Below are 18,991 nucleotides of genomic sequence, written 5' to 3'. Positions count from 1 at the left end.
ATGATCCGGTGTTATGGTCCAGTGATTCAGTGATTCCGGCAGAAAATCCGATATGCTTAGGCTCGATAGTGCGATGTGCAGACTGTGCAGACTAGCCGATAATTGTCCAGGCTAGAGCTGGCTGGTAGGTAGTGCAGGCCACGGACAATGGTGAAGACCGCGAACGGTGGCTAATAGAAAGTAGCTAGTTAGCTGGCTAGTTTCAGCCAGAGGTTCTGGATAAAAATGTATGAAGAAACAACAGAATCCGTTCCACATTGGGTGAGGCGGGTTGCAGGAAAGTATACTTAGTTAAAGGATGGAAAGTGAGATTGAGAAATATATACGAAAAAGACAAAAACAAACAAAAAAAACAGGCTATTTACACGAGGACACTACAGAAAACACGACTGCATTGCTATGCCATCTTGGATGCTATGAAAGTACAGTGCCTTCAGAAAGTATTCATACCCCTTGACTTACCGCATTTCGTTGTGTTACAGCCTGCATTTCTCACTCCTCTCTACATGCAACACCCCATAATGACAAAGTGAAAACATGTTTTTTTGAATTGTTAGCAAATGTATTGAAAATGAAATACAGAAAATACGTATTTACATAAGTATTCACACCCCTGAGTCAATACGTTATTACCTTTGGCAGCGATTACAGCTGTGAGTCTTTCTGGGTAAGTCTCTAAGAGCTTTGCACACCTGGTTAGTACAATATTTGCACATAACTATTAAAAAAATTATTCAAGCTCTGTCAAGTTGGTTGATCATCGCTAGACAGCCATTTTCAAGTCTTGCCATAGATTTTCAAGACGATTTAAGTCAAAACTGTAACTAGTAGGGTTGGGCAGTATCCAGATTTTCATATCGTCATACCGTCCTTCTCTCACCCTGGGATTTACGGTATTACCGGTTAAGTACACAAGGGGGCGCCAACACGGGGGGGAAAAAAGCCCAGTAAAAGCGAATTTCCATGGAGGCTGCTAGCTAAATATGTTAACGAGCGCAAAGGAAAATAAACCAACTGCAAAGACAGGCAATGCAGCTCATATATAGGTAGGAGCTACCGAATGTCATTTTTGGTGAATTTTGACATTTACAAGTGAATATGAACGAGAGACATTGTGCAAATGAACAAAGTTTTGACCCATGCAGTACTGGCTCTCCAGCAGCGTATCTACACAGTCTAGTCGCTAGGGCAAGGGGCCTGCCTACTCTGCTCGGAGAGGGGGGGGGGCAGACAGCCAAGAACTGAGAGGAGAAAAAACACAAGAAAATCTAAATAGCAGCTGTTCTAATAACTCATCCAATGGGCTTTGACTTCTCAAACACGGCAGAAAGTTAACACAAAATGATGCCTGTCACCTTATTAATTCAGCCACTTATAAAGCTAGCAAGTTAAACATAGGGGTCGTGTTAAAGCAGAATTCAGCGTTTTTAATGCAGGAAAAAATATATATAAAATGCATAAGAAATATCTTGCTGCGTTTTGTAAACGCAGATGTAAAATGCTTCTTATTGTAATTTCTGCTCGGCGTCAAACAAATTATGTGCTTCAGTTGCTTCTATCAGCAGCTCTTTAGCTGATGTTTAGCTACTTTTCGCGGTGCAGCCAGCCAACTTTTCTCCGGTAAAATGCAAGATTAACTTTAAGCAAAACATTAGGAAATGTAGCTGGCTATCATTCTTTCTATGATAGGTAGGCCTAAACATTAGAAATGTGATGGCCATTAATTGTTTTTTGCAAAAAAGAAAAGAACAAAAAAAAGACCTTGCTTTTTCATCGTAAGATCATTTACTTGTGCGGCTGCCACCCAAATAGCGTTAAACTTCTGTTGTCATCTGATGAAAATGAAGCTATTTTCTGCCAAATGTTTTGCACTAATGTATTTTCTGTGAAGGAAAACTATAGTTGCACATCCCTGATCACTCAAATGAAGAAAAAAAACACTTGGCTTTAAATATAAAACGCGACCCCTGTCAATACACAGCTGGACTCACCTGCTCCCGCTTTCCCCCCGGTTGTGCTATTTACAAACAAACACGTGACTGGCTCAACTGTTCTGGGGAACTACGGTAAGCTTCATAATGTAAAAAACGTGACAGATGAAATAAGAACGCAATCTGCTTTATCTCCTACTGCAATGACTGCAGGTATTTACTTTAAAAATTGCTACAAATATTACAATGTATTGAAAAACCTCAAAGAAATAGTTTCAACGGTATTGAAAAACCATCCTGTGGCCAAATACCCCTGTATACCGCACAAGCCTAGTAACTAGGCCACTCAGGAACATTCAATGTTTTCTTGGTAAGTAAAACCAGTGTATGTTTTGCCTTGTGTTTTAGGTTACTGTCCTGCTGAAAGTTGAATTTGTCGCCCAGTGTCTGTTGGAAAGCAGACTGAACCAGATTCTTCTTCTAGGATTTTTGCTGTACTTCGCTCTATTCCAAAACTCTGAAGTCAATGCCGATGACAAGCAAAACCCATAACATGATGCAGCCACCACCATGCTTGAAAATATTAAGAGTGGTACTCCGTGTTGTGTCGGATTTGCCCCAAACATAACGCTTTGTGTTCAGGACATAAAGTTCTTACCCACATTTTTTGCAGTATTACTTATTGCAAACAGGATGCATGTTTTGGAATATTTTTCTTCTGTACAGGCTTCCATCTTTTCACTCTGTCATTTAGGTTAGTACTGTGGAGTAACTAAAATGTTGCTGATCCATCCTCAGGTTCTCCTATCACAGCAATTAAACTCGAACTGTTTTAAAGTCACCATTGGCCTCATGGTGAAATCCCTGAGGGGTTTCCTTCCTCTCCAGCAACTGAGTTAGGAAGGACGCCTGTATCTTTGTAGTGACTGGGTGTATTGATACACCATCCAAAATGTAATTAATAACTTCACCATGCTCAAAGGGATATTCAATGTCTGTTTTTTTTATTTTTTACCAAATCTACCAATAGGTGCCTTTTGCGAGGCATTGGAAAACCTCCCTGGTCTTTGTGGTTGAAATTCACTGTTCGACTGAGGGACCTTACAGATAATTGTACGTGGTACAGAGATGAGGTAGTCCAGCGGACTAAGGCACTGCAGTGAGGCGCCACTACAGCCTTGGGTTCGATCCCAGGCTGTGACCAGGAGCCCCCCATAGGGTGGCGCACAATTGGCCCAGCGTCGTCCGGGTTAGGGGAGGGTTTGGCCCAGCGTCGTCCGGGTTAGGGGAGGGTTTGGCCGAGCGTCGTCCGGGTTATGGGAGGGTTTGGCCCAGCGTCGTCCGGGTTATGGGAGGGTTTGGCCCAGCGTCGTCCGGGTTATGGGAGGGTTTGGCCCAGCGTCGTCCGGGTTATGGGAGGGTTTGGCCCAGCGTCGTCCGGGTTAGGCCCAGCGTCGTCCGGGTTATGGGAGGGTTTGGCCCAGCGTCGTCCGGGTTATGGGAGGGTTTGGCCGGGGGGGCTTTCCTTGGCTCATTGCGCTCTAGCGACTCCTTGTGGCGGGCCGGGCACCTGCAAGCTGACTTCGGTCGTCAGTTGAACGGTGTTTCCTCCGAAACGTCGGTGCGGCTGGCTTCCGGGTCGAGGGAGCAGTGTATAAAAACAGTGCGGTGTGCGATTTCAGAGGACGCACCACTCGACCTTCACCTATCCCGAGCACGTTGGGGAGTTGCAGCGATGAGACAAGATCGTAACCATAATGAAAAAGGAGGTATAAAATAAAAGATGAGTGTTAAACACTCTTATAGCACACAAAGTGAGTCCATGCAACTTATTGTGACTTTTTAAGCAAATATTTACTCCTGAACTTATTTATGCTTGCCATAACAAAAGGGGTTGAATTCTTATTGACTCAAGACATTTCAGCTTTCATTTTTAATGAATTGATAAAAAACATAATTCCACTTTGACTATATGGGTTATTGTGTGTAGGTCACTGACACAAATGGTATATTTAAAAAGTCAAGGGGTGTGAATACTTTCTGAAGACAGTGTAGTGTATCAGCCTGTCCCAGTTTGGTTGTTGGCTGAGGAGCCCCTTGAGCTCAGAGGAGGGAGAGCACAAGCATATGACCGTTGCTCAAAATGTTGTCCTAGTTACAGTGGAGAGTCACAGCTCTGAGAATATATAATAGGGCGGCAGGTAGCTTAGTGGTTAAGAGCGTTGTGCCAGTAACCGAAAGGTCGCTGGTTCTAATCCCCGAGCCGACTAGGTGAAAAATCTGTCGATGTGCCCTTAAGCAAGGCACTTAACCCTAATTGCTCCTGTAAGTCGCTCTGGATAAGAGCGTCTGCTAAATGACTAAAATGTAAAATGTAAATATACAGTGCATTCGGAAAGTATTCAGAGCCCTTGACTTTTCCACATTTTGTTATGTTACAGCCTTATTCTAAAATGGATTAAAGAAAAAAAAAATCCTCATCAATCTACACACAATACCCCATAATGACAAAGCGAAAACAGCTTTTTCTTTTCTTTCTCAAATGTATTTTAAAAAACGGAAATACCTTATTTACATAAGTATTCAGACCCTTTGCTATGAGACTCGAAATTGAGCTCAGGTGCATCCTGTTTCCATTGTTCATCCTTGAGATGTTTCTACAACTTGATTGGAGTCCACCTGTGGTAAATTCAATTGATTGGACATGATTTGGAAAGGTACACACCTGTCTATATAAGGTCCCACAGTTGACAGTACATGTCAGAGCAAAAATCAAGCCATGAGGTCGAAGGAATTGTTTGTGGAGCTCCGAGACAGGATTGTGTCGAGGCACAGCTCTGGGGAAGGGTACCAAAACATTTCTGCAGCACTGAAGGTTTCCAAGAACAGAGTGGCCTCCATCATTCTTAAATGGAAAAAGTTTGGAACCACCAAGACTCTTCCTAGAGCTGGCCACCCGGCCAAACTGAGCAATCGGGGGAGAAGGGCCTTGGTCAGGGAGGTGACCAAGAACCCGATGGTCACGCTGACAGAGCTCCAGAGTTCCTCTGTGGAGATGGGAGAACATTCCAGAAGGACAACCATCTCTGCAGCACTCCATCAAATCAGGCCTTTATGGTAGAGTGGCCAAACGGAAGCAGTTCCTCAGTAAAAGGCACATGACAGCCCGCTTAGAGAGTTTGCCAAAAGGCACCTAAAGGACTCCCAGACCATGAGGAACAAGATTCTTTGGTCTGATGAAACCAAGATTGAACTCTTTGGCCTGAATGTCAAGTGTCACGTCTGGAGGAAACCTGGCACCATCCCTACGGTGAAGCATGGTGATGGCAGCATCATGCTGTGGGGATGTTTTTCAGTGGCAGGGACTGGGAGACTAGTCAGGATCAAGGGGAAAGATGAACAGAGCAAAGTACAGAGAGATCCTTGATGAAAACCTGCTCCAGAGCGCTCAGGACCTCAGACTGGGGCGAAGGTTCACCTTCCAACAGGACAACGACCCTAAGCACACAGCCAAGACAACGCAGGAGTGGCTTCGGGCCAAGTCTCTGAATGTCCTTGAGTGGCCCGCCACAGGAATGGAAGATCCAGAGTTACCTCTGCTGCAGATGATAAGTTCATTAGAGTTACCAGCCTCAGAAATTGCAGCCCAAATAAATGCTTCACAGAGTTCAAGTAACAGACATCTCAACATCAACTGTTCAGAGGAGACTGTGTGAATCAGGCCTTCGTGGTCGAATTGCTGCAACAAAAAAAACACTACTAAAGGCCACCAATAAGAAGAAGAGACCTGCTTTGGCCAAGAAACACAAGCAATGAACATTAAACCGGTGGAAATGTGTCCTTTGGTCTGGAGTCCAAATTGGCGATTTTTGGTTCCAACCGCTGTGTCTTTGTGAGACGTGGTGTGGGTGAACAGATGATCTCCACATGTGTATTACCCACCGTAAAGCATGGAGGAGGAGGTGTTATGGTGTGAGTGTGCTTTGCTGGTGATGCTATCTGTGATTTATTTAAAATTCAAGGCACACTTAACCAGCATGGCTACCACAGCATTCTGCAGCGATACGCCATCCCATCTGGTTTGGGCTTAGTGGGACTATCATTTGTTTTTCAACAGAACAATGACTCAACCCTTTTTTGGTTACTACATGATTCCATATGTGTTATTTCATAGTTTTGATGTCTTCACTATTATTCTACAATGTTGAAAATAGTAAAAAAAAAAAAAAAAATTTGAATGAGTAAGTGTGTCCAAACTTTTGACTGGTACTGTATATATATACATACACTGAATATTAACAGATTACATTAATTCTGGCCAAGGGATCCATAGAATAAGTTCAGAGGATGTAATACCATACAATGTAACATTATTAATTTACATTACATTTTAGCCATTTAGCAGACGCGCTTATCCAGAGCGACTTAGTTAGTTAGTGCATTCATCTTAAGATTGTGATATGTGATTGTCTCACCTAGCTATCGTATGAAGTACATTTTCCCTCAAAGTATTTAACAACAAAGTCAGTGCTAATGGGAAAAGAGGAGTGCCTTTTTTTTTTTTTTTTTTTTTACAATTTGTGTTCTTAACCCCGGGCAACATGGACCTGGGAGGCTCACAGTACTGTAATTTAAGCTTTAAAATCGCAAAGTTGTCTCTGCCTCATGGAAAAATGAGTAGAATTGCAGGAAATTTGCTTGAAAACTGCAAAATGTAATCTCCGATGACAAGAGGCGGGCCTTTAAAATGTTTCTTCCCACGGCCCAAATAAGTTTTAGAACCCCTGATATATGGAATAGGACGCCATTAGGAACACGCATTATTCAATATTAATGTTCACCTGGCTGGTTGGATGACTGATTGGCAGAGACCGGTTTTCCACCAGGATTAGTCTGAGCAGGCATTCCAGGTCTAGAAAATGGCTGAGAACTCATCTTTCACTATCCTAGAATGGAAGAGGATAGAACAACCATTATACATATATATATATATATTTTTTTAAAGAAATCACGCCTCTTTCTCAATTCATTTTTTCCCTTATCTCGTCAAATGTATTGACGGATAAGGTCCAAGGTCCCTCCCCTCAATGGCTTTTGAGAAGGGGGGAGAGGTTGTAAAGGAATCCACATGACAGTCAACGCAAATGTCATGACCGTCATAGCCCTTGAATCAAGTAAAGATGAATTTAGAAAAAGCCCATTCTAGCGGCTCTAGCTAAGTCTCACTAAACTCAGTATCCCGTCTTTCATTCACACGGAGCTCAGCTACCCTTTGTGTGCAAGCTGAAGCCTTTTTTACATATCATTGCTCCGTCTGCGATCAATGAAATGTTCCAAGCAATTTGGGGAAATTCAAACAGAATGAAAAAAAGACGGGGGGTGGTACATTCTAGCTAGCTGGTTACTTCGCCAGAAGATACCGACCCTACCATTACGCTTGTTTACACTGAGCTGCACTGGGGTTGGAACGCAATAATAGTTGCCGGTGTGAGATAATAGTCGGAAAACATACCTCAATGCAGGGATGGGATTAGCCCTTGATCATGACTCTCAGTTAGGGCTGGGCGGTATACTGTATGTTACTATATAACGGTATTGATGCACGGACCCGATTGTTTTTTTTACTTTACCTTCTATAACAGCATTTTAATGTTTGGTTTGTTAAAATGTGATACACTGTGTGTAATGTCCATTTTTATAGTTTATTTTTTTATACTCCACTACTTGAGTCATCTCTCTCCGCTCTCCATGCCGATTTCCCCACCCCCCGTCACTCAAGGAGCGCATTTGTTGTCGCTTGACCACGAGACACTTGCGTTCAGTCTGGCATGGTCAATGCAACAGTGTTGATGACTACGATGCGGTTTCCACTTTGCTTCTTAATATAAATCCACAAGCGTTCTATAATTACACTATTAGTGTGTGCATCTTATATCTGAAAACAGCTAGTTTGTATTTTCTTAGCAAGTTGTGTTAGCAGCTTATGATTTTCGCTAGTTAGACAGACGGAAGAAGGAACCACCTGTGGTAATTAGCTATCTAGCATGCTCTGACACCTGTGTGTAACGGAAGAAGGCCGCCAGAAATGTGTTGTCACTGAAAAATACTGTCGACTGCAACTGTGACACAGCCGGTTAAAACAGTGTACAGTAAGTGTGTATTTTGCATTTGTGAAAATAATTTGGATGTGATATGAAAGTAAAGGGCTTTACATTTCTAGAACCGTATCGCAATTGAGAATCGATTCACGTTTAGATGGAGTATTTGGCTGTTTTGGCTGCCAGAAACACTGCTGGTTTTCCTGGAAAACCGCCCTCTTTGTCTTCATGCTAGATTGCAGTAGCCACCGCTGCCATTATTGAATGGCGCGCTGTGTTGAACAACAAAAGGAGCTGATTGGCTGACACCGCCATTCCAAAATGGTTGCGGTGGCTCCTGCTAGCGGGCAGTTTTACGGGAAAACCAGCAGTATTTCAATCTTCTAGATGGAGCAGTGTGGATAAAGGTCCAATTTGGAGTACAGTGGCATATCCCATTCCTGTATTGAGCAACGTTTCCCGACCCATATCTCGCGCCAGCTCCCTGGTGCCACGATTGCGTTCCAACCCCAGTGCAGCTCAGTGTAAACGAGCGTAACCGTAGGGTCGGTATCTTCTGGTAAGCTAGTTACTATGAAACCCTGGCTAACTATACAGCCGTTAGGAGTAACTTGATAATCACCGAATAGGCACTGCTCTCAAGAATGTGCCTTTCTGATTTGGCAGTATCACAACCGATGGCAGCGACCACAGTCGCTCTCAAATAAAACGTATGCATAACGTTAACGTTTAGTTTTGATCGCATTTCCAGATGGTTAACCTTGCAAAATAGCTAGGTAAGGATAGCTGGCTAGCTGAAGCTATCGCTAAACAAACATTGGGTGAACAACTTAGCTTCTTACAATGTTTCTAGAATCCCCAAGTAAGTTGGGGGAAGCTTTTTTCGACAAAGCTTTGACTATACATTCGCACAAAAAGACATGCTAAAATACCGTATTCGTAGAGTAAATTTCTTCCCCAGGCATTCGTCTTCTCTTTTCAACAACACACAAGCCGGAAAAACGAATAGGAGCTCCCCATTTTTTCGTCCAATCGTCGGAGAGAATTGTGTAAATCCTTGACCAATCACAAACGGGAGGGAGTCAATCGTATCTGCGAAACGATTGGCTGGTGGCATATTCCCGCGCGGGGGGAGATTTTTACACCTGTACACCTCACAATAACTCCTCCTGAAGTGTGGACTTGTTTCCTTCACTACTCCCCACAAATGTAAAAGCATTGGATTGGTGTTGGTATGGGCTAGGCCATCATTGTAAATAAGAATGTTCTTCTTTTAACTGACTTTCCTGGTTAAATAAAGGTTAAATAAAATATAAATATAAAGATGCCACCCGGGGAGCGCATTCGGTCTTCAATGAGGTCCGGACACTGAGGCATAATAAGAAAGTGTCTGGAGTGCGGCGCTGAATTATTATTTCATTTCGGCGATTATTAGTGAGCTGGACACAGTCAAGAAACTGTATGAATGCAGGACCATTATCATTTAACCTCTTAAACTCTAACGCCCTCTGGTGGCATTCTCTTAACAACGCATAATATTGAATACTACCGTCACAAAGTACATTTCGGTTAAAAGTCCTACAAACACATGCTTAGTACTGTTAGAACTACTACAATGTGACTACTACAGAGGCCAAAATACAGCAGGCCAACAAAAAAAACGTACAGGGGTCCCCCAAATGTCCCCATGTTGGGGAATAAGAGATTTGAAAGTCTAGGTTTGAAATAAAATATGTCACCAATTACTGTTACAAAACTACACTCAGTTGGAGGTTGCAACATGTTGAAAATAAGAGGAACGTGACTGATGTCCTGGTTCTTCCATGTCAATCAAGGCTCAAACCAGCAGCCCCCTGGCATGATGCCCCCAGCAGCTGGCACCCTGTCCAGCAACAGACACTATCCCAGCATCAGTGGCAACACACTGGATACAGCTAACACTGCTGGACAGGGTTGGCTCTGCACGCTGTCCAGTTCGTCTTCCCCCCAGCCAGACTTTCCGTCAGCACCACAGGGTTTAGTGCCTCCCAGCTTGGAGAACCTATATTGTACCTCTCTGAACTCAGCGGCAGGCAGAGAGCCCCTGCCATTCTCCTACGTAACCCTTCAGGAGCCGCGTTGTGTATTGAGCTGGTTCCTGAGCTGGGGCCACTGCCCCAGAGGGAACGGTTTCTGCAGGACCTGTTGGGGAAAGCTGTGCCAGGGAAAGCGTGTACGCTCCTCGAGTCGCTCAATACGCTACAGGTTAAGGACAGCCCACCAAATATATTTGAGTGCCAACTGCGCCTCTGGACCCAAATGGTTTGAGTCATGGAGTGAGGAGGAGAGGAACAGTTTTCTGCACATTCTAGAAGAGAGGGACCCGATCTTTTGTTGCCCGCTTCTACAGAGGTGTAGCTGGGACAGCAGGCAGGGGTTGAGGGATACGGGAGAAGAGGGTGTAGAATGGATAGACAATGCGTGGGTGGTAGACAGATAGAAACAAGTAAAGTTGGAGTGGTACATGGGGAAGCATATGTGTGGAGACAGTGAAGAACGGAAGGGTGGTTAAGAGCGTTTGGTCGGTAACTGAAAGGTCGCTGGTTCGAATCCCCGAGCAAACTAGGTGAAAAATGTTGATGTGCCCCTAGGTGAAAAATGTCGATGTGCCCTTGAGCAAGGCACTTAACCCTAACTGCTCCTGTAAATCGCTCTGGATAAGTGCGTCTGCTTAAAAATAAAGAAAATACTGTAAACGTGCAAATTCCCATAGGAACACGGCCATTTTAAAAGTGCAGGGCTTGTGCCATGCCTTGATAAACATATGAGGAGAAAGCTGAAGTCTCGACCTACCCATTGATGTAAATATATCCTGTCTGGTTCCCAGTTCATCCACTAGATTGCAGTATTAGATCCCATGACGTCTCTTGGCGATTTTCAAGCCCGACATCTTAAAATGACCCAAGCAATCAGGCCTTTCAAGTTATCGAGTTTATTTTTTTTTAAATAAGACACAGACAGGGCCCAAAACAACCGCTCCCGATTTAACGGGTTATACACAGTTTCGATTCGCATTTATTCATTTTGAAAGTTTATTTTTCTCAAACCACCCGTATGTTTGACACCCCATGGGCTAGATAGAGGGAGTTTCCATGTAGTCATTTCCTTTCAAATCCATGAAGGTAGAGAGGATGGAAAACCTATATGAACTCTCTTTGAAGAAGGGAAGTGAACAAGTGCACACATTTGGCTGCATTTACACACAGCCTAATTCTGATCTTTTGCCCAATTATTGGCAAAAGATCTGATTTGATTGGTCAAAAGACCACTTTATTGGCAAAAGATCAGAATTGGGCTGCTTTTGTAAATGCAGCCTTTCTATATACACGCTCAATCGTGGCTGGATGTCCACTATTTCATTTCATCACTAAAACCATAGGGACCAAGATGACTTGACAGATGTATAGCCGTTGTCTACGTGATATGACCAACACTTTCCTGCAATTTATTTGTTAACATATATTTTAAAGACTGTCACGCCGTTAGTCTGATTGCTCAAAGCGCTGAAGAATACATTGAAATAGTGTAATGATATGGCTTTTACTACTGCCATTACAGAGACAGACAGCTAGATGGCAGCAGAGCCTCTTCTTGTTTTGCATTGTTCTCATGACCTTTTGGTTGAAAATAAAGTCATTGTTAGCTGCTGCTATGGAGTACCTTACGCTCTCTGTAGATTGTAGTCTGAGCATTAGGCCTTAAACCAAGTGTGCCGTCACTGGATGTCGTTATTAAGGTGTTTGTCCCAAATGGTACCCTATTTCCATTATAGTGCACTACTTTTGACCAGGGCCCATAAGGCGCTGGACAAAAGTAGTGCACTATTTAGGCAATAGGGTACCATTTGGATTTGGAAAACATCTAAGGAACCACATTTTTCAGGTTTCCTGTCTGGGTCCAGTTCAGATATTATACCGGGGGCTAACCCAATATTTGGATGAGGGATTTCTCCAGAACTGCAACAAGGGAGATCCACTTCAGTTGAGTTGCTCCACTTTTCACAGCCAACATTCCATAGGTTTTAATCTCTCACCTCTGTCCTGACTATATTCATGGTGACCCCTCACCTCTGACCTGACTATATTCATGATGTTGTCCAATGCAATGTTACAGATAAACACGGATGCATCTCAAATGGCACCCTATTCCCCATCAGCAGATGGGGTTTGAGATTATAGCACAGAATAGACAAGTTATTAAAGGGTTGAGATTATATCACAGAATAGACAAGTTATGAAAGGGTTGAGATTATAGCACAGAATAGACAGCCATGCATCCTGGACATACTGCAGGTTTTCTGAAGCTGGGAAAGGAGGTGAAGCTATTCAGTCTCGTCATACAATCCATTCAGTCATGCAGGGTACAGAGACTGTAAATATGCTACACATTGAATCGATCACAATACATCTAAAATATCATCTTTAGTGATCTTAAGTTTCCCCATTACAGCTATGAACAGGGGGCCCTCAGGCCAGGGGAAGCTAGGGGGAGCACTGCAGAGCCACCATTGTGGACAGAAGAAGTCCTGCTGGCAGAGATGATAACCCCGTGCAGGCGCTCCGCTCCGCATCATGTTACCGCCACATTCACAGGGGCCATGACATCATTCAGACACCGTGATGCCCTTCACCGTGCGGGATCCTGCTGCTGGACGCGGTTACTACCTGATGCTTGTTATTCCTGTCACCCCCTTACAGAAGGAAGGTCTCTGTTTGCCCACGGCATGCCTGCGTCCCAAAATGGCACACTATTCCCTAGTGCACTACTTTTACCAAGGCCCATAGGACTCAGGTCAAAAGTAGTGCACAACACAGGGAATAGGGTGCCAATTGGAACACACAACCCATGTGATGGGACTTCTGGGTGGTTGGTGCCCTCCCGCCCCTTGTTGAGACGAAGGTGTGTCCTTTTCAGTCATACCCTTCAACACAAGCTAAACCCTCTCCATTTGGCACACACTGCATTTCCTGTTCAGTACAGAGCGCTAGTGAAGGACCTTGATGGTGTCTGATAGCACTGCTGTAGATAGTCTACACATCTTGCTGGGGAGGATTTCTATTTGAACACAACGTGTGAGGAAACAAAAGCTCATCATATCCCTTATATAGATATATCCGTGTGATTCATCTCTAATTGATGCAATTCCCTGTTAAATTAAACTACAATTCATTAATTCATTCTCTCTACGCTATTGCAGGTGATTTTATGTTGAGCTTTAGCAGCAGGATAGTCACACCTTTCATGACGGAATCAAAAATAGCAGCAAAGAATTCCACAGATTTTTCCTATAAGCTTTTAGACAGTGTCCTGCCCTACTTCTAGTAGTGGTGGATGCATTCCACCCATCTTGTTTTCCTGGGCTAGAATGCCATCAAGTAGGTCAAACTTAGCCAGTGTGTCAAATGACACCCTATTCCCTTTATAGTGCACTACTGTTGCCCAAGGCTCATAGGGCTCTGGTCAAAAGTAGTGCACTATGTAGGGAATAGGGTGCCATTTGGGACGTACATACACTTGGTCGCAATCCTCCACACACACCATGACTTGCATCTGTCAAAAATCCCTGCAGTTTTTAAGTTTAACAACTGATTACTTTTAGCAACGCTTAGGCGACATTTATGGAAAAGCACATCAACAGACAGAGAGTACATTGTTTGTGCCCCAAATGGCACCCTATTCACTATTTAGTGCACTACTTTTTGAGCTGGACCCTGGTAAAAAAAGTAGTGCACTAAAGAGGGAATAGGGGTGCCGTTTGGGATGTGGTCAATGACTGCAATCAAATGTTCTCCTTGGAATTCTAAGATTCTAAAGGGAGATGAACTGAGCAGAAACAGTCATCAATACCTATATGTTTATGCTGTGATGTGTTTCAACAATTGAACAGTGGAATCCGTGTCCATAATTCTGACATGATGTGATGTGCCTGATAAGAGATTATTGCGTAGTATTCCAACTAAAAGGGATGTTTATTATGCCCATTCAGAACAGTCCCTTGCCTCTAACAAGCAGACCAGACTCTACGTCTATGTGACAGTTGACAGATGAAACATGTGACCAGGGCGGAAATATAGTATTGATCTATTATGAATTATTATTCTCCGGTATGGATTCATTAACTTTTTTTGGGGGGGGGGCTTTTTTATAAACAAAGTGGCCTCATTAAGCAGGGCACAGTGGCCAGGAAAACCCCCTCGCTCCCCATTTCCTTTGCAATTTTGAAGCTTCCTGAAGATTTAGCTGCTTCTGATCCAACCTGCTGAAGCAAGACAGAATGAGAGCGGTGAGGTGAGCAGCCCACGACAGCCGATCGTTTGTCAACGCATCACTTCTCACTTCTGAGACTTATGTTTTGTTGTGCATTGTCCCTGTTCAAATAAACATAATGAATTACAAATAACTGAAGACAGACAGTGAAATCTGTAGCTCAATTGGTAGAGCATGGCGCTTGTAACGCCAGGGTAGTGGGTTCGATCCCCGGGCCACCCATACGTAAAGATGTATGCACGCATGACTGTAAATTGCTTTGGATAAAAGCGTCTGCTAAACGACATATTGTTATTATTAAATCGGTCAGTGTCAACATATTCTGGCACCAGAAACTTGATAATCTGGTGACTAAGGACAAAACAGACAGTGTCTGAGTGGTTAAAAAGCTTTGTGGGTAATCTGTCTCCTCTGATCACAGAACATCAGCCATCAATTTGTTGTTGATTTCCAGATTATTCTACATGTTGAATGGCCACTGTTTATCGACACCCAGCAGGTGATCTACAGCTGAGATTCGTTATGGTGTCTCTCAACCTTCATAGAAGCAGATCCTCACTGTGTACATAGGTACACTACATGACCAAAAGTATTTGGACACCTGCTCATCAAACATCTAATTCCAAAATCATGGGCATTAATATGGAGTTGGTCCCCCCCTTTGCTGCTATAACAGCCTCCACTCTTCTGGGAAGGCTTTCCACTAGATGTTGGAACATTGCTGCAGGGACTTGCTTCCATTCAGCCACAAGAGCATTAGTGAGGTTTGGCATTGATGCTGGGCAATTAGGCCTGGCTTGCAATCGGCATTCCAATTAATCCCAAAGGTGTTCGATGGGGTTGAGGTCAGGGCTCTGTGCAGGCCAGTCAAGTTCTTTCACACCGATCTTGACAAACCATTTCTGTATGGACCTCACTTTGTGCATTTTCTCCTGGCATCTGCCAAACCCAGATTTGTCTGGTCGGACTGCCAGATGGTGATTCATCACTCCAGAGAACGCGTTTCCACTGCTCCAGAGTCCAATGGCGGTGAGCTTTACACCACTCCAGCCGACGCTTGGCATTGCGCATGGTGATCTTAGGCTTGTGTGCGGCTGCTCTGCCAAGGAAACCCATTTCATGAAGCTCCCGACGAACAGTTATTGTGCTGACATTGCTTCCAGAGGCAGTTTGGAACTCGGTAGTGAGCGTTGCAACCGAGGACAGGCAATTTTTACGCTCTACGCGCTTCAGCACCCGGCGGTTCCATTCTGTGAGCTTGTGTGGCCTACCACTTCGCGGCTGAGCCGTGGTTGCTCCTAGACCGGGGCAGATCTAACAGGGCAGAAATTTGACGAACTGACTTATTGGAAAGGTGGCATCCTATGACGGTGCCACGTTGAAAGTCACTGAGCTCTGAGCTCTTCAGTAAGGCCATTCTACTGCCAATGTTTGTCTATGGAGATTGCATGGCTGTGTGCTCGATTTTATACACCTGTCAGCAACGGGTGTGGCTGAAATAGCCGAATCCACTAATTTGAAGGGTTGTCCAGATACTTTTGTATATAAAGTGTATCTGAGGTCAAAGTACAGCCTGATGGACAACACAACAGAAGAGAAAGAGTCATTGTACTGGGAATTTGACCTCTGACCCTTTGCGTGCTCCATCCGCACAAATAGAACACATTTTCCCAGAGGCTCGGGGTTAAAGCCTGCAAAAGTATGGTTTTTTTTTCACGAGTCAAACACGTGATTTTCAGACACGTGTGAAGGTTCACATGGACTTTCACGTTTATTTTTCACATGATTCAGACAGATGTGGTTTCCCAACATTTTCACGTGATATTCTAAGTTTCACATATGTGCTTTTGTAACCGGTCTGATTATAACCCGGGTCTCCCACGGGAGAAGCCAATATCTTGACCATTAGACCATGAGGGCAGACTGAATCTCTCAATCACTCTCAATCTCAGAATATTGACTTTTATATTAAAAATAGGGTTTTCAAACGTTAAAAAAAATAATTATGTAATTGAGTTAATCGCAGGATTTGCTGAAAATTCTGCTGTAATTTAATATATATATATTTTTGTATTACAAAAATATTGCTGTCTTGATTTTGTCCAAAGTAATGGTGAGTAAAATCAGGTAAATTGATGAAGCACACTTTCTTTAACCTCAATGTCAATCAGTTCTGACATTGCATTGTTGTTTTTAGCTGTATAGATTATGTATTTTGGATGTTTTCAGTGTATTTTGAACAACACATTCGCACATTTTCAAATACATTAAAATCCCTTTTAGGCCTGTGTATTAAATGTCACAAAAACCAATGGACAGCTAACAATAACAACCAATGGACAGCTAACAATAACAACCAATGGACAGCTAACAATAACAACCAATGGACAGCTAACAATAACAACCAATGGACAGCTAACAATAACAACCAATGGACAGCTAACAATAACAACCAATGGACAGCTAACAATAACAACCAATGGACAGCTAACAATAACAACCAATGGACAGCTAACAATAACAACCAATGGACAGCTAGCAATAACAACCAATGGACAGCTAGCAATAACAACCAATGGACAGCTAGCAATAACAACCAATGGACAGCTAGCAATAACAACCAATGGACAGCTAGCAATAACAACCAATGGACAGCTAACAATAACAACCAATGGACAGCTAACAATAACAACCAATGGACAGCTAGCAATAACAACCAATGGACAGCTAACAATAACAACCAATGGACAGCTAACAATAACAACCAATGGACAGCTAACAATAACAACCAATGGACAGCTAACAATAACAACCAATGGACAGCTAGCAATAACAACCAATGGACAGCTAACAATAACAACCAATGGACAGCTAGCAATAACAACCAATGGACAGCTAGCAATAACAACCAATGGACAGCTAACAATAACAACCAATGGACAGCTAACAATAACAACCAATGGACAGCTAGCAATAACAACCAATGGACAGCTAACAATAACAACCAATGGACAGCTAACAATAACAACCAATGGACAGCTAGCAATAACAACCAATGGACAGCTAGCAATAACAACCAATGGACAGCTAACAATAACAACCAATGGACAGCTAGCAATAACAACCAATGGACAGCTAACAATAAAAGTATCAAAAAATAGGACGAAATGGAAGGCTAGCTATCATCTATCACTAAGCTAGCTAGTGGCTAGCTATCATCTATCACTAAGCTAGCTAGTGGCTAGCTATCATCTATCACTAAGCTAGCTAGTGGCTAGCTATCATCTATCACTAAGCTAGCTAGTGGCTAGCTATCATCTATCACTAAGCTAGCTAGTGGCTAGCTATCATCTATCACTAAGCTAGCTAGTGGTTAACAATTAGCACGCGACCATTAGATATACATTTCAGAACCCATACGGAAAAATGTATGCACGCGTGACTGTAAGTCGCTTTGGATAAAAGCATCTGCTAAATGGCATATTATATTATTATAACAAATAACCTTCTAAAATACATATCATTACTGTGGTTAATACTGTATGTACACATATAAATACACTCAATATGAGCCCTCATTAAACTTTTTTTTTTTTTTTTACGTTTAAAAACCAAAACATTTACATTGCCTTCAGAAAGTTGTCACATTACTTGACTTTTTCCACATTTTGCTGTGTTACAGCCTGAATGTATTGTCACTGGAATACACACAATATTTTTACAAATTCATAAAAAATGAAAAGCTGAAATGTCTTGAGTCAATAAGTATTCAACCCCTTTGTTATGGCAAGCCTAAATATGCTCAGGAGTAAAAATGTGCTTAACAAGTCACATAACAAGTTGCATGGACTCATTCTGTGTGCTATAATTAAGCAATAAGGCCCGAGGGGGTGTGGTATATGGCCAATATACCACGGCTAAGGGCTGTTCTTAAGCACGATGCAACACGGAGTGCCTGGATACAGCCCTTAGCCGTGGTATATTGGCCACATACCACAAACCCCAGAGGTGCCTTATTGCTATTATAAACTGATTACCAACGTAATTAGAGCAGTAAAAGGAAACGTTTTGTCATACCCCTGATACACCACGGCTCTCAGCCAATCAGCATTCAGGGTTCGAACCACCCAGTTTATAATACTGTTTAACATGATTTTTGAATGACTACGTCATCTCTGTACCCCACACATACAATTATCTGTAAGGTCCCTCAGTCGAGCCAGTGAATTTCAGACACAAAGACCAGGGAGGTTTTCCAATGCCTCGCAAATATGGGCACCTATTGGTAGATGGGTCAAAATAAAGCAGACATTGAATATCCTTTTGAGCATGGTGAAGTTATTCATTACACTTTTTTTATGGTGTATCAATACACCCAGTCAGTACAAAGATACAGGTGTCCTTCCTAACACAGTTGCCGGAGAGGAAGGAAACCTTTCAGAGATTTCACCATGAGACCCATGCGACGGCGCACAATTGGCCCAGCGTCGTCCAGGGTAGGGGAGGGAATGGCCGGCAGGGATGTAGCTCAGTTGGTAGAGCATGGCGTTTGCAACGCCAGGGTTGTGGGTTCGATTCCCACGGGGGGCCAGTATGAAAAAAATATATTTAAAAAATAATGAATGCACTCACTAACTGTAAGTCGCTCTGGATAAG

At 43.1% G+C, this 18,991-nt stretch overlaps 1 protein-coding gene and 1 pseudogene across 1 annotated transcript in view; one reads left to right on the top strand and one right to left on the bottom strand.

Moving 5' to 3' along the window:
* The window catches only part of LOC121534169 (histone deacetylase complex subunit SAP130), a 56,308-nt gene extending 47,262 nt beyond the window's left edge, over nt 1–9,046 (bottom strand). The window contains 2 exon segments of the mRNA XM_045205589.1: nt 6,773–6,877; nt 8,962–9,046. Coding sequence (XP_045061524.1) covers nt 6,773–6,866 — 94 coding nt within the window. The 5' untranslated portion in view covers nt 6,867–6,877; nt 8,962–9,046.
* A 790-nt stretch (nt 9,047–9,836) lies between these two features.
* LOC121533033 lies at nt 9,837–10,449 on the top strand (annotated as a pseudogene).
* Nucleotides 10,450–18,991: the final 8,542 nt, after the last annotated feature.

This window comes from Coregonus clupeaformis, chromosome 20 (assembly GCF_020615455.1).
Source record: "Coregonus clupeaformis isolate EN_2021a chromosome 20, ASM2061545v1, whole genome shotgun sequence".
NCBI classification, from domain to species: domain Eukaryota; kingdom Metazoa; phylum Chordata; class Actinopteri; order Salmoniformes; family Salmonidae; genus Coregonus; species Coregonus clupeaformis.
The sequence above is the reverse complement of the archived record's forward strand: the minus strand, read 5'-3'. Positions and strand labels throughout refer to the sequence as shown.